This window comes from Panthera pardus, unplaced genomic scaffold (genome assembly GCF_024362965.1).
Source record: "Panthera pardus isolate Hobbes unplaced genomic scaffold, ASM2436296v1 HiC_scaffold_21, whole genome shotgun sequence".
In the NCBI taxonomy this organism is placed as follows: Eukaryota; Metazoa; Chordata; class Mammalia; order Carnivora; family Felidae; genus Panthera; species Panthera pardus.
Window position 1 is genome coordinate 66,925,048 of NW_026526777.1, and position 16,260 is coordinate 66,941,307.

A 16,260-nucleotide genomic window follows, 5' to 3' on the forward strand; every position below is an offset into this window, starting at 1 on the left:
TAAACGATCAGAAATTTACAACAATCATGAGCATGGTGTATTAAAGACAAAGAACCAAACATTAAGAGACACCTGTTTGTTCTCCACTCTTGAGGACATGAATACTTTTTCCAACAATCCAACATTTTCAATGAAATACAATCGCAATTTCATCTTGGATGCAAAACTTCAACTTAACTATTTACTTTCCTAATACCACAGGTGAAGATGTACAAATATGATTGCATCTGAAGCCACGTAAGGCATTTTAGTGGGCTCTGCTATACAGGAGAAAGTTTCAATGAGCCAACCGAATTAGTCACAAATTATAATAACGACTTTGAGTCACAGATCAGTCAATCAGGAACTTATATTAAAGAAAGCAAGTTAACAGTTTACTTAGCTCATGATTGTAATAAAACAAAGTTTGCTTCTTTAAGCAGTCTGATGTCATTCAGCACAATTTCTAAGTAGGCTAGCATAGCAGCTGGTGTAAAGTTTCCTAAAATTACTACACAACTTACCAAGTTAGAAAAAAATTAGAAGCATGCACAAAAACTCATTCAAGAATTTAAAATCATGTAAAGTTTTAAAGTTAATTAAAAATTACAGTGCAATTATTGTCTAACATTGTGACTTAAAAATGATTCAGTTAAGTCTTACCTAGAAACTTTTTGTGACGCTTTTAAAATTGGTGTTCCAACAAATGCCTCAGGCATTTTTGCATGTGGGAGAGAAGGAGATGGTCCTTCTGTTTTAGGACTACAAAGAAAATAAAAATTTAACTTTGGATTATGTATTACAAAGAGTATTACATTAAAAATATGCTTTAAGAAGGTAGGATTAGGGGCTCCTGGGTGGCTCAGTCGGTTGAGCATTCGACTCTTGATTTTGGCTCAGGTCATGACCTCACGGTTCATGGGACAGAGCTCCGCGTCGGGCTCTGTGCTGACAGCGCGGAGCCTGCCTGGGATTCTCTCTCTCCCTCTCTCTCTGCCCCTCCCACGCTTGCACACATTCTCTCTCTTCCCATGCTTGCACGCATTCTCTCTGTCTCAAAATAAATAAACTCAAAAAAAAACAAGAAGGGATTAGATAGGAAAGGAGGGCTTTTGCTTTTTACTCTGTACGTTTCCGTTCAGTTACAAATAATAATAAATATAAATGCCTTTCAATTTAAGACAAAAAGAATTCTTCTTACAATAAAAATAGTCAACATACAAGTTTCTCCTTTTTTTTTCTAAATTTTTTTTTTTTTTTTAACGTTTATTTATTTTTGAGACAGAGAGAGATAGAGCATGAACGGGGGAGGGTCAGAGAGAGAGGGAGACACAGAATCTGAAACAGGCTCCAGGCTCTGAGCTGTCAGCACAGAGCCCGACGCAGGGCTCGAACCCACGAACTGTGAGATCGTGACCTGAGCTGAAGTCGGACGCTTAGCCGACTGAGCCACCCAGGCGCCCCAAGTTTCTCCTTTTTAAACACACTAATAAACGCTAAGGCTGGACTGCTGATGACAGCTTCTGACATCCAGGGAGGGTTAACAAGAAGCCAGGCTGTCACGGGGCGTGAGGAGAGGGTACCTGCTGCAGGCTGATGTGCCGTCTTTAGGGTCGCTGTTTGCCCAAACCTCTCCAATTTTAGACAACACGCTACTGATGAAAGTAGATCTTGTTAACACAGTCCCTGTTCCGGTCTGCTTTGTGACAGTCGATAATGGTTTGGGTCTAGAAACTGTGAAACAAAGAACGCAAGGTCAATTTCATCTCTGATGCCAGGATTTTACTTGACTAATAATGAAAGAGTGACTGGAAAACAGGGGTCATGAGAGAAGAGTAGTTCAGGGTTATACTTAGTTTAACAACATCTATGCAGCAAGATTCAACAACTTGGGCTTTTAGGAGGCAGTAAAAATATTATCTGACATGTTCTCTTAAAGTTGGATAGGAGTGTCCAAATGAAATAAAACGAGTTCTTTTACTCTGTACTACACTACTAAATAAACTATACAAACTTCCAAGAAAACTTTTATGTTGGGGGATGGGGAGCGGGGGGGGGGGGGCAGCTCGAGTGGCCAGTAAAAAAAAAAAAAGACAAAAAACAAAAAAAAACTACTGTAACGAATCAAAGCAAAAGTGAGCTAAACAGAAGCTAACAATGGTTCAGAAGGCAATCATTTGATATCCTTTCTCACCTGATACTTTCTGATAGTTTTCAATGAAATCTTACCTTCTTGAAGAACTGGTGATGTGGACAGATGGTAAGGCTTGGCTTGCTCAAAGGCTAATTTTCGCTGGATTTTAGGAAGGACTTTCCCATATTGGTCTATTATAGCATTCCGAACCTCTGATCTCTCCCGCAAAAGAGGATCCCGATCATTCTATTGAATATGCCGTAATTGGTAAAAATTTAAAATTCAAAAACATTAAGTGTTACGTTTACGTATTTAGCATTTAAAATAAATTCTGCATACCTAAGAGTATCTTCCTCCTCCCTTCATATCCGTTCTTCCCAACCCAGGACCTCTGACACACACCTAACTGCATGAGCAGTCCCTGTCCACTGGCCTCGATCCTTCCCAACTACTAAAACAATGGTTATCATTCACCAAGGGTCTACGTGGGTCAGGCACCATGTCCCTTCAGACACACCTCTGCACATCCCCACGAAGAGACCTTGACATTTTACAGGTAAGGAACCAAGGCTCAGAGAATGTGTTTCAAGCACAGAGCACAAAGAAGAATCAATCGGACCCCAAGGCCCATGCTCTTTGCACGGTTTTAACTCCTACTGCCCCTCCACCCCTGCCTCCTATTCTCTGAGTGGGGTGGTTAGTCTCGCAAGAAGTGTGGGTAGTTAGCCAAAGAGAAATGACGTACTTATTAGAGAATCAGGTAAGTACTAATTCCCCGCTCCCAATCTGCTACAGAAGTAACAAGAGGAATTCTCCAAGCTCAAGGTTATATAAAAACCCCAGTGGTTACCAAAGTATAAACTCTGTTGTTTTTTAACATTTATTCATTTTTGAGAGACGGAGAGGGACAGAGTGTGAGCAGGGGAGGAGCAGACTGAGTGGGAGACACAGAATCCAAAGCAGGCTCCAGGCTGTCGGCACAGAGTCCCACGTGGGGCTCGAACTCACGAACCGCGAGACCGTGACCTGAGCCCAAGTCGGACGCTTCACTGACTGAGCCACGCAGGCGCCCCCAAAGTACAAACTCTTATACAACAAAGTCACCAGTTTTCCTTCTTCTCTTGTCCCCCAAGATGAAACAAGTTGAACCATACCGTGAGATTGGCCTTCAGAGTTTGGTTCAGCCTCAGGGCAGAGGCGTAATTGGCACGCTGCAGGTAGTGAACCAGAAGGAACTCCTGATTTCGAACACTGGCGCTGGACTGCAAAAATCTCACCAAGCACTCCTAGGAAGAACCAAACACAGTCGTGAGCCGCCAGCATATCCGGAACTTCTGCCGAGCTGCTGCTGGGGGTCATCACCTGCTCTGTGTCGGTGAAAGGCAGCTGCAGCAAATCCTCCATCAGGCCTGCGTCCTGGCAGACCTCGTACGCGTGCCTGAGGAGCTCCTCCACGTTGAGGCCGGCGGAGTGCTGCCGCAGGAAAGTCCAGGCCTCCACCACGTACCTGAAACCGGCGTTCAGCACGATTCCGCGTTAGAAAAGCTGTCTGAGGTATTCAAAATAAGCGCTCCACCCACAGAACCTCATCACGCTCTGTGTATATAATTTACAAGTACTTTAAGCTTTTATGAAATACTCATCACGGTGGGCACCTGGGTGGCCGAGTCGGTAAAGAGTCAGATTCTTGGTTTCGGCTCCGGTCACGATCTCCCTGTTCGTGAGCTTGAGCCCTGCAATGGGCACTGCACTGACAGCAGAGGGCCTGCTTGGGATTCTCTCCCCCCTCTCTGCCTCTCCCCCGCTCACTCTCCTGGTCTCTCATAAAAAAAAGAAGGGAATGCAAGCTGGTGCAACCACTCTGGAAAACAGTATGGAGGTTCCTCAAAAAAACTAAAAATAGAACTACCCTACGACCCAGCAATTGCACTACTGGGCATTTCTCCACGGGATACAGGTGTGCTGTTTCGAAGGGACACGTGCACCCCTATGTTTATATAGCAGCACTATCGACAATAGCCAAAGGATGGAAAGAGCCCAAATGTCCATCGATGGATGAGGATAAAGAAGAGGTGGGATATATATACAATGGAGTTTTACTCGGCAATCAAAATGAGTGAAATCTTGCCATTTGCAACTATGTAGATGGAACTGGAGGGTATTATGCTAAGTGAAATTAGTCAGTCAGAGAAAAACAAAAATCATAAGACTTCACTCATATGAGGACCTTAAGAGACAAAACAGATGAGCGTAAGGGAAGGGAAACAAAAAATATATATAAAAACAGGAAGGGGGACAAAACAGAAGAGACTCATAAATATGGAGAACAAACTGGGTTACGGGAGGGGTAGTGGGAGGGGGGATGAGCTCAATGGGTAAGGGGCACTAAGGAATCTACTCCTGAAATCACTGCTGCACGATATGCTAACTAATTTGGATGTAAATTTAAAAAAATAAAAAATAAAACAAGTTAATAAAAAAAAAATTGATCATTACATAATGAAGTTTGCTAATATCAACGAGAAGGGTTCACGTGATGCTGTTCTGGACCATTACTTACGTGTAAAATAAAAAAGCTAAGTAAGTACACAGGAGTCAGAAGACATAAGCTAATGTGGTCTGGACAGAAGAAGAGTAGTGTGGTGTGGCAGAAAAAAGCTGGCTCCCGTGGAACAGACACCCAGCATGAGAGCAGTGGGACCATGGAACAGTGTTTATGGGCCGGTGATGGGCTTGCTTCACTCAGTAAAAAAATATTGTGACTGATCGATAAAGATCTGATTAGAGAACATGGGTTCAACTAGGCAGTTTTGGACATCATGTGGGGGCCATGAGGCTGTCCTTCCAAGGGCAGTAAGACCATTGGATAAGCAGTGTTTCCCATGATATACTGTTAAGTGAAAAAAAAAAAAGCAAGCTTACAACAGTATGAACATTAATTATTTAAAAAAATTAACCAATGAACAAAGCCTATAAACGTTTACAGACTTATTTCGTACTTACTAAGATAACAAAACGTCTTGAAAGATCCGCACTAAATCTGACAGTAATTAATCCAGCACTTGGAATTTTTGGAGGGGCTGGTGGCTTTCAGGACTGGAGTGGGGGGAGGCGGGCAGAATAAAAACATGGCAAGGACACAGGAATATGACTATCAAGCAAACAATTTTCTTAAAACTTCATCCCCCTTAAAACCAAAGGACACAGGGTAAGGTGACGTGGGGTAAAGCAGCCTAACCCTCACGGAGGGCAACGTGCCACATCTCCCAAAATTGTAACTGCAAATGTCCTTTCACCAAGCAAGCCCACTTGCAGGATTTTACACCTTACAAGCTGCATCTGTGCTTGTGCAAAACGTGCAGTTACTCGTAGCAATGTTTAAAATGGCAAAACACGTAAGTGTTCACTAAGGGGAGGAAATTAAATAAATACTGGTCCATCACACCGAATTACTATACAACAAAAATAAGGAAGCTCTTTTTGTACTATTCTGAAATAAGTTCCAAATGACCTAGGTGATAAAAGTATGTTGCAGAAAGACGTATAGTAGGCCACTTGTATTTTTAAAGGGGGTGGGGGGTGTTCAATGGGTCCACACTGCCCAACAGAAGCCTGGAGCGGCCCCCTTCACTGCTGCAGTGACAGGACTGCTACAAGGTTCCGGGGGAAGGGAAAGCTCCTGAAACAGCCTGTCACAGTGAAGGCCAAACTCTTCAGTAAAATTGCGGAGGAGAGTGAGGGCACGTGGGGAGCCTGTGTCCCGGCAGCTCGAAGCCATGTGGAGGGAGGGTCATGAGAATATGGGGCTTTTTGTTTTTCAACAGTAAGATATTTACATGCTTTGACAAGGTTCAAAAGGATACACAGTGGACTCCCAGCCTCCTAAGCTGCTTCTTGGTGCCCAATCATCACTAACAATTTCTCATGTATCCTTCCTAAGAAGTTCTGGACACACACAAGCAAACACGTATCTGTTTCTTCCCACCCCTACTTAAGCCCTCCCCCCCCCTTTTGAAAAGCACTTGTCAGCATATAATGAACCCATTTATTGAATAAACATTTATCACCGTTAGCTTTTTAAAATTTTTTTCTTTTTTAAAAAAATTTTTTTAAAGTTTACTTTTGAGAGAGAGAGAGCACAAGCAGGGAAGGGGCAGAGAGAGAGAGTGAGACACAGATTCCGAAGCAGGCTCCAGGCTCTGAGCTGTCAGCACGGAGCCCATCGTGGGGTTCGAACCCACAAAATCGTGGGATCACGACCTGAGCCAAAGCCTGACGCTTAACTGACTGAGCCCCCAGGCAACCCTTTCTTTTTGTTCTAATGTTCACTCCACATTTATTCAGCCAGCCAAATGCTTCCGGCTAACCCAAGTTATTTCATTTCAACAAGTACTTCCTAATTCATTACTTTTGAGGACACTGGCAGTTTCTACCTGTCTAACCAACCCACGATTACGCTACAGAACTTGTCTTCTATCTGAGATGCAGAGATTCAACCCTCTCCTCTCAGAGATGCATTGTTTAACCCAAGAGAACAAAGAAAACATTAACTTTCAGAGTGCTGGCACTGAAGTGGTGTTTGGTTCATTAAGGACAATTTGTGGTGAGTGAAGTGACCATTTTCTAAAAACATAAAAGCGGCCAATCGATAGAACTGGAAAATAAAAAAAAGAGTTGTGTAAAACAGTTACAACCAAGTAAGAAACATGAGCTCCCAGCAACTTGCCCAACTAATTTGGTTAACAAGGAAACCCAATAATGAGATCGTTGTATTTCCCAATCATGCCATTTAACTTGTTGTTGTTACAAATGTGACAGATCAAATAACTGCAGCAATATATACATATATTGCTGTAATATAAACGGCAAATACCACACTGATTAGAGAACGTTAAAATAAGGCAAAGGGAAGAGGCAATGCAAAGATATCACGTGCTCAAATCTGGTTCAAGTACGTAAGATTACCCAACCTGATTTTACAACTCAGGATGACTTCATCCTTCCTCTCTATTTTAGGCCCCTCTTCAGCTACTCAAACCCCAACCGTCCATGTGGCCGACTGCCAATACAGCCGATTAGCAACAGATATAATTTTTTTTAATCAAGTATTTTTTCAAGTGTGAGAGAGCGCATGCATGTGAGTGGGGGAGGGGCAGAGAGCGAGGGAGAGAGAGACTCCCCAGCAGGCTCCGCACTGACAGTGGCGAGCTCGACATGGAGCACCGTGAGATCACGACCTGACTGAGCCACCCAGGCGCCCCCCGGCAACAGATGCTACTTTAAACCTCAGCTTCGTTTCCCGTTACTCCTTATTCATCCTTTCCTATGACAAAAGGTTTTTTCACATTTCTTCCTAACGCCAAGAGATGAAGAACCCTGAGAATGAATATGACGTGATGCGACCAAAGCGAGATTATATACTGCTGATTTACTGACGTATAACCCAGAGTCTGACTGCAGTTTCAAAATGCAGACTCACCTGTTAGAAAGCAGAACAGTGAGGTGAAGGATGACGTCATCGCCGCTGGACACCGTCGGCTTCATGGTCTGAATGTACCTGAGGGCTTGTCTGTGCTCCCCCTGGCTCATGAAGGCTTGAATAATCTTTGAATGCTGCCACGACACAGGTTTTGCAGTACTTGGGTGAAACAGAAGATCCAAGCCGCTCTGCAAAGAGGACATGACAGTCGGTAAATACAAACGTGACGCGCTGCATTTAGACAAGGTAGCCGACCTTTACAAAGACAGGCAACGCTACAGCCACAAAAAGCAGTTTAAATGCAACCTGTAAAGGTCTACTTGAACACATGGTGTGTTTGAAGTAAAAGCTTCATTCTTTTGAGGCCTCATTTAAGCTATTATAAAAAGCTTCCCACCACCACCGTCACGCATCAATGCCGAAGTCTGCCTCCTACAGCAACACACCTAGCGTATCTCCGACGGAACAAGCGCCGTATTTGCGCTACCAGCAATCGCTTATTATTTCTTTCCTTCTTTGGATAGTACGGAACCTGGGGTTCGAAACTGTTTTATCTTTGTATCCTCACTGGATAAATAGTGCTTGGTAAAGGCACTGATTGAACGGAGTCCTTAAATTACCTCTAAAAGCAGACTGTATCGTATCTGTAACATCACATTTAATCCAGCTATGTATTTCTTTCTCAAATCCTAATAGTTTACGAACGTTGACATTCTAAGTGAACAGACTTACCCCATAGTCATTATGATCTATCAGCCAAAACCCTTGGATAAGTTTGACCTGGCCCCAAGAAATGGCAAAGGCGGTCGGAAATGATTCGATGCAAGCATCTGTTTTGTTGGGGAAGGAATACATGATATCGAGTAACAAATAAATGGTCTTTAAAAAAGAGGATTAAGGGCAATAAACAAGAAGAAAACTCCCACACGTCTAATTGCGTTAGGCAGCAACAGCAAACAGGCTCGAAGGGGCTGCATCTGGCATTCGGAAAGCCCGGGCGGATAACCAACCGTGGTAGTTTTATGAAACGTGGGTGTAGCCAGTCCTACAACCGACCTCACTCGTTCTCAACAGCAAGTACCACCACGAAGGAGATGAACTAAAGCACACTTGCTTAAGGAAGCCAGTGGCTTACGGGCAAACTGAAGAAGCAGAGCCACAGACAAAATTCCAGTTAGGCAGCAAAACCCAGCAGCTTAAGCAAGCGCATCATCTGTTATAAATCACAAATGGAACTACACGTTTTTAGATAAAGAAACTGACGTTAGCACAAAAATATTACTGCAAAGACCACCGGGCTCCAAGCCAGCCAATACCTAAGGTAATATTAAGCTAACTTCTCATGTATTCGTACTGAACACAGAAGTTGACCTCACTAAGAAAGAGCATCTGGCCGGCCATGTTTTGGAGCCGTTGTTCTAACTCTGGGAACGTCTGGGACACATGGTCCAGTCGAGGAGAGCTGTGGACGCTATCCCTAGAAAACTGAACACCAAACACAGTTCTGCATGGTTTCAGGTCCGCAACGGACCCTCTGAACCCAACCAACGGACCCTGGGTTAGGAAACCTTCCTTTAGAGAAGTTTCAGATGTGAACCGGAGACTGGTTTTAGATGTGCGAGGTTCCCACCACTCTCAAATCTGAGGATTCGGGTAACGCGTGAATTACTTGACAGCGCTTAAAGGATACGACAGCGTGTTTGCTCGCTTCGGTAACGTCGTCTAGGAGGTATATGTCCAGCAGTGCCTACAAAAGGATAAAACATCCGGTGTGCTTTATATATTCGTTCACTCAGGCTCCTTGGTTTCCCGAGCCTGTGCCGGGTGTGCAATATAGGGCTAAGCACGACCACCCTCCCCCACAACTCTGTTGTCGGGCACTTACGTGTAGACTGGTGGGGGGGTATTTTCCTGTGCCTCCTTCATCCCGTTTCCACAGCTTCTCCACGCCATCTCCTAACTGAGAAACCATTCCGTCAATCATCAAGTAATCAGGATTCCACTTCCCTCTGCAAGAAGGGCAACATTCACGATTATTTAGTATTAACTTATTTAGTATTATCTAAATAATTTAGTTTTATCTAAATAATTACTTAGTATTATCAGAACAATAAGCATCACGATCCCAACAATCCAGAGAGTCGACAACAGGGCCCCGTTTAGCACCAGGTGAGCTCTAGTCATCAAGAACCAGCGAGACCCCGAAGACGCCTCTGGCTGGGGCACCAGCAAGCCAGTGTGTGAAGGTCAGGTCCCGAAGAGAACCGGGTCCCGCCCGCCAGGTGCCTGAAGCGATTCTGGGTTTTACAGCCCCAGAGAGCACGGCAGCCCATTGGTGAAAATGTGCTGCAGTTCAGGGTCAAAAAGCCAGGCCCTCAGTTTCATCACCCAGGGGGTTCTGGCCCCAGCGATCTCTTCACCACTGCCTCGCTGTGCGCCTACGAGGCGAAAGGCAGACACAGTGCCTGCCTCCTCCTCAAACAACACTGCTCCTGGGGGCGGGCAGCTGCTCAGTCTGCAGCCATACTGACTGCGTAACTTTGTGACAAACAGGACCAGAAAGCTTAGCAAACCCGCTCAAGGACACACACTCTTAGCAATAACAGATCCAGAATTTTCAGATATGCCTAGTGAGTCTCCCAAGTCCGCGCTCGTCTCCAAGATTAGTTCTTAAGCACCGGACTCCACACTTGCCACGCACCGAAGGCACTGATCTCTGGGCGACCGTGACCTTGCGCCTGTGCCTGCGTGAGCCAGCGCGGTCAGTGCTGCGAGCTATGCTACCACGGAGCCGCTCTGGCCCAAGGGAGAAGGCGCTCTAAGTCCAGAGGCAGAACCGAGGCTCACTCGCTGCTCTTGCTTCTAGTACTTCTACTCCTTTATTTCAAAGGAACCAATGAGGCGAACAGTCATGTGTTTCCAAAAGAAATGAGGAAATAAGAAAAACAGAAAAAAGTGGGTGAAGTGTCGAACCACAGCTGTTAGTGGAAATAACATAACATGCCTAACTGGTGGTATGTTTTATGTTTTGAGGACTCGGAGCTTCTAGTCTTTTCCTGAATACGAATTCTCAGGAAAAATACACGCTTACACTACAGAATCTCCTCTGATAAACCAATTGTGGGAACTACTTGAGATTAGGAAATACTGAGTTATAGAGTAAAGGTGGTAACCCTTAGGTCAAGGCAGACAAGCAAACGTTACAACTAAAATAACAAGGCTGGCAACAAATCCTGTCACCATACTTAAGAATTCCACGATTTCAGCTTTTGTAGCGTGACAAATTCTGTTCCGAGGTAGGGAGACTTCTTACGAAAGCGATTCTTAAAATGTTCTGGAAGGTTCCGGATATACTGTACCTGGACAGACGCTCACACTTCTGTCGACGGCTGGTGTAGTAGTTCTGGATGACGGGGGTAGTTATAGCATAAGCGGGGCAGGTGCACGGCATCATCTAAATATTGGTTAAGGGTGGGGGCGGGGGGGGGGGGGGGGGGGGGGGAAGGCCGGTAAGATTTCCAAAACTTCCCAACGATACTTAAGGTTACACACATTAATGTTTTACTAAAATCATATGATGTTGTTTAATCTGCAGGTTTCCTCAATTTAAGTAATAAATTTACTTAAATGAAGTAAATAAATTAGCAGATACACAAATGAGAAAACAGAGTCTCTCGTGACAGTCTGTAAAAACAAGGGTGCTGGCTTAAAACTCTGGAAAAGCTATTCCAGAAAATGATTCTACTCCCTTAATCACAAATGATCATCTGAAAGCCAGCAACGGCGACTATTTAAGTAAAAATCAAAGAGCATAAAGAAAGAGTAAGATCAAAGCAATTACGCACAGGACAGAAGCACTTCTAAACAGAATCTAACGTGTGCCCCGGACGTGCAAGAAGTTAGAGGCTTTGGAAGTGCTCTAGACAAACATGGCAAAAGTCAAATCCTCAAATTCTTGGTACTGGCATAAATTATTAGCTAAAAGGAGACATTGAACAGATGGCAAATAATACTGGTTAATAACCATATTAAAAGAACTCTTAAGGAGGAAAAGATCAGCAAATTAGAATAGAAAACCCACGGGTGAATGGATCTAAACAGAGCTGGTGATATCGCTGGACCCTTTTTCGGAAGCCAAGTTTCGTGTCGTTCAGCCCAATAAATAGTGTGTGGACGCCTGGGAACGGCACAGGGCGAGGCTCTCCAGACACAAAGTGAGGAAGAACGTTCGGAGGTGAGAACAGGAGAAAACGTAAGTGAGGTGGTGGGAGAAAGGAAATCTGAAACCCCAGAACAAGCAAGTTATGAGGATTTAAGACCGCGTCCACGCCCATCCACGGGTTACGTAAATCTTTTACCTAAGCCCTCTGGTAGCAGCCCGGAGCGGCAGAACCAAAGCACCACTTGTGTGTACCGGCAGATGAGCCGGGTGACCAGGCACTTCCTGTGGAGGTCCAGAAGGCCTGCGGGGGAGGTCGAACACCAGATGTGCAACTTGCAATTTGTCAATCACAAACGAAAAATCAAGACACTCGACGGTTCTCAAAAACTAATGATTCGGAGACTTTTAACGGTGTATGTGTATTTCTGAACACACTTCGCTTGAACAAGTAATCTCCAAAATGCTAAAATAAGTAACTAACTAAGCAGACATTTTAGGGAAATGCCTCCACCTTAGCTATGCTTCCATCTACCTAGTTTCAGAAGCCAAATTTAGACATTAATACAAACTAGTACAGTAATATTAACATAGGCTGCTCAAACCAGGCCTTTAAAATGAAACTGCGTGTTTTGTTTAAATGGCAAAACAGAGACAAAAAATTTACAATGACCTCTGTGAATAAAAATAAGAATTCGAAACTCTACCGTCAGTATGTACTCTGCCTCAACAATCAGAAAGTTTAACCCAAATTTCCCAAGCTTATTTAAGCAGGAGCTCACGGCACATCGAATAACATTCTGTAGTTTTCGTTACAAAACAAGAGCCTCTGCACAATGATGTATCTAAGACACGGAGGTTTATTCTTTCTCGAAGCCAAGAAGTAAAATTGAAATAAAAATTCATTTACGAAAGATAAAGCGCACACCTCTCTCGGTGATGTCTTGGGCCTCTCTCGTGAAACAGTTTAAGACCGAATTAAGGTTGCTAAGAAGCAAACGGCACTGCTGGAGGGACTGTATGGTTTGCGAATCGATGAAGCGACACGAGCCATCAAATAATGGTGTACCTTCCAAGGATAAAATACAAGATGCGTTTTGACACAATAAGTATGAATTAAAATCGCAAATGCAAGGTTTCTCAAACTCGTATCGGCCACAGACTTAGTCTGTACATTGTGAGATTCGCCAAACACAAGGTTGAAACAGCACACGACCTCAAGAACCCCAGAAAAGACAAATCCAAATTACTATTTTTTTAAGAGGCAGAACGGGGTAATAAGCAATATGTGAAGAGGGGAAGGTGATCTAGAGTCAACTTCAGATTCACTGGAAATTAGTTCATTAAACACTTCTCCTTCAAGTAAGTCCTTTATAGCAGATCTTTTACGTACAGCGTTGTTTTGTGACTAGTATTTTGTAAGAGCACTCCTTCCACCTCCAGTCTTCAGAAGCGAGACAGCGAACTGGAGCCTCAGATGAAGACTTATGACGATAAATTGCACGCTTGTTACAATTCGTTGTAGATTTGGCTGTCTTTTCATTTCAAACTCAAGATGGAGTTTATAAATTCATTTTTTGGGGAAAAAATGGGTATTTTAGTTGCGACTGGTCACATCTTTTAGATAAAATTTATCTCGTTAATATTTCATGGGTGACTAACCACGCAACAAGTATCTTAAGCAGAAACCCTTCCTCAAAAGATACGCTCTACTTCCAATGTTTAAAATATTATGTTTTGTATTTTAATTACATTAGGTTTAAAAAAAAAACAACAACCCATTAAACCAATAACGGAAGTTGAAGGCAGCAATAATGGCTGAGTTACCAAGTTCAAGCCTGAAGCACCACATTATACTCTAAGTATAATGAAGGCATACAATTTGTGAACTGATTTGAAATTTTTTTACATGAATTACATAACCATAATGAGTTCTAAAAACATTTTCCTTTCAAAAAAGTACATCTACCCTGACTCTGGATTATCCAGTGTTTGTCCCTCACTTCAACTATACTAAGTGATTGCCAAATTATTTAAAATTATTTCATGTTTGTTATTTCATTAAGTATGCCCTAAAAATACTATAGAACCTCACGTCTTCCGAAAAAACTTAAAAATCTTCTACGAAGAGTGATTTACTTAAGAAGTCCATTTGTTCATTCATCACTAACACGATGATACAAATAACAAAGACATATACATCTAAAACTTAAATTTTACTTTCATATACAGGGCAATCACATTATTCCATTATTTTTGCACTAATTAGGTATAGCAGCGTTTGATATTCACAGGACACCTCACAACTCAGTGTACAGTGAATACGCAAAACTGTTAAGAAAAAGGACTTTGAACGACTGATAAAAACATCTGCTCGTAGAAGACAGAGGAGTTCTTTGCCCTCCTATTCAGCCTTTTTATAGTCATAAATATATATTTTTTTTTTTCAACGTTTTTTATTTATTTTTGGGACAGAGAGAGACAGAGCATGAATGGGGGAGGGGCAGAGAGAGAGGGGGACACAGAATCGGAAGGAGGCTCCAGGCTCTGAGCCATCAGCCCAGAGCCTGACGCGGGGCTCGAACTCACAGACCGTGAGATCGTGACCTGGCTGAAGTCGGACGCTTAACCGACTGCGCCACCCAGGCGCCCCGTCATAAATATATTTACATGGAAAATGAAAAAACAGAGGAGCTTCTGAAGTTACCTGGCATATTCTAACTCCATCATCAGCATGTTTTATAAATTAATCTTGTAAGATCAAAAATGAGATATAATCCTGAAACTTGGTACCGTACACATACTAACGTGCTGCCAGTTTGACAATCTGTTGCAAAATCTTGCTCAAAAAGAATTCTGTCGGGGTACCTGGCTGGTGCAGTGGTGATGGAGCGTGTGACCCTCTCTCTTTTTCTTTTTTAATGTTTATTCATTTTTTGACAGAGACAGAGTGTGAGTGGGGGAGGGGCAGAGAGAGAGAGAGAGAGAGAGGGAGGGAGACACAGAAACCCAAGCAGGCTCTAGGCTCCGAGCTCACGGCACAGAGCCCGACATGGTTGGGGCAAGCGTGTGACTCTTGATCTGGAGGTTGTGAGACTGAGCCCCACGTTGGGTGTGGAAATTAAAAATAAGAGCTTTTTTAATTTTCAAAACATTTTTGTTTTAGGGAGAGATAGTGCAAGTGGGGGAGGGGGCAGAGGAGACAGAGAGAGAATCCTAAGCAGGCTCCATGGTCAGCGTGGAGCCTGCCACGGGGCTCGAACCCACAACCCTGGGATCGTGACCTGAGCCGAAATCAAGAGTTGGAAGCTCAACTGACTGAGCCACCCAGGCGCCGCCCCCCCCCAAAAATCTTTAAAAATCAAACAAAAACAGTAATTGTCACCCCAATTTAAAAAGAAATACTTTTCTTCAGACAGTTCTTTAAAAAGTTCACAACTTCAAACTGATGAAAAGTTGTCAGGTACTTAACACATAAACCAAGGTTAATTTTTTAATGTAATACTTACACAGTCTGTCAAATTCCTCTTTTGTGAAAATCACTTTATTCCATGTCCATTCGAGCACAAAGCGCAGATTAGCAGCAGAATTTGGTTGTTCTTATTTGCAAATATCAACGGAAAAAATAAAGAATTATTAATTACAAACAAAGAATTAGTAACTTCAGTGGGAAAAGAGAGCAGCCACCCTGACCAAGCGAGCAAGGTTAAGTTCAACAGCAACAGAGACAAAGTGGCGCCACACCCTCATGAAACGGCAAGGAGAGCGTCAATTTACGGAGTGCTGCTGCGAAACATGTGAGCCTGAATCTAATCCTGGGGAACGATGAACAAATACACATTGGGAGGATGTCTACGAAATAACAGGCTTCTATTTTTTAAAGAAGTCAAAGTCTTTTCTTCAAAGATAAAGGCCTAGGAATTAATTATACAAGATAAAGAGAAAATAAAAAGACACAAAACCTAAACACAGAGTATATTCTGGATTCCCTACCCCTATAAATGCTACAAAGGACGTGACTGACATGACTGACAAGATCCCAGTAAGGTCTGGAGATCGGATAATCGCACGTATCAAGGTGTTCCTGATTTTTAGAAGTACAAAGTGGTTTGGTAATCAAAGTTCTTGTTTCTGGAAATAATACTGAAATGTTACTCACAAGTAAAGAAACATGATGTCCTCAACTTATTCTCAAATGATTCAGAACAAAAATAATGTGTATGCGGCGTATATGCTCGTAAAAAGGGGGATACATGCAACTGGGAAGAAATTTCCAGAGAATTTTGCTGAGTGAAAGAGTCAATCCCAAAGATTATGTACTATATAATTACATTTATGAACTTTTTTTAAAATGTTTATTTTTGAGAGAGAGAGTACACGAGTGGGGAGACAGAAGAGGGAGACACAGAATCCGAAGCAGGCTCCAGGCTCCGAGCTGTCCGCACAGAGCCCGATGCGGGGCTCGAACTCACAGACCGTGAGATCGTGACCTGAGCCAAAGTCAGACAC

At 43.2% G+C, this 16,260-nt stretch overlaps 1 protein-coding gene across 1 annotated transcript in view; it reads right to left on the bottom strand.

The window, feature by feature from the left end:
- AHCTF1 (AT-hook containing transcription factor 1) overlaps window positions 1-16,260 on the bottom strand; it is a 78,171-nt gene that overhangs the window by 23,155 nt on the left and 38,756 nt on the right. The window contains 14 exon segments of the mRNA XM_053909422.1: window positions 643-741; window positions 1,563-1,713; window positions 2,209-2,359; window positions 3,268-3,399; window positions 3,476-3,620; window positions 7,593-7,780; window positions 8,325-8,471; window positions 9,283-9,339; window positions 9,478-9,601; window positions 10,952-11,007; window positions 11,009-11,046; window positions 11,951-12,055; window positions 12,680-12,820; window positions 15,261-15,350. Of these exon segments, the coding sequence (XP_053765397.1) occupies window positions 643-741; window positions 1,563-1,713; window positions 2,209-2,359; window positions 3,268-3,399; window positions 3,476-3,620; window positions 7,593-7,780; window positions 8,325-8,471; window positions 9,283-9,339; window positions 9,478-9,601; window positions 10,952-11,007; window positions 11,009-11,046; window positions 11,951-12,055; window positions 12,680-12,820; window positions 15,261-15,350 (1,624 nt within the window).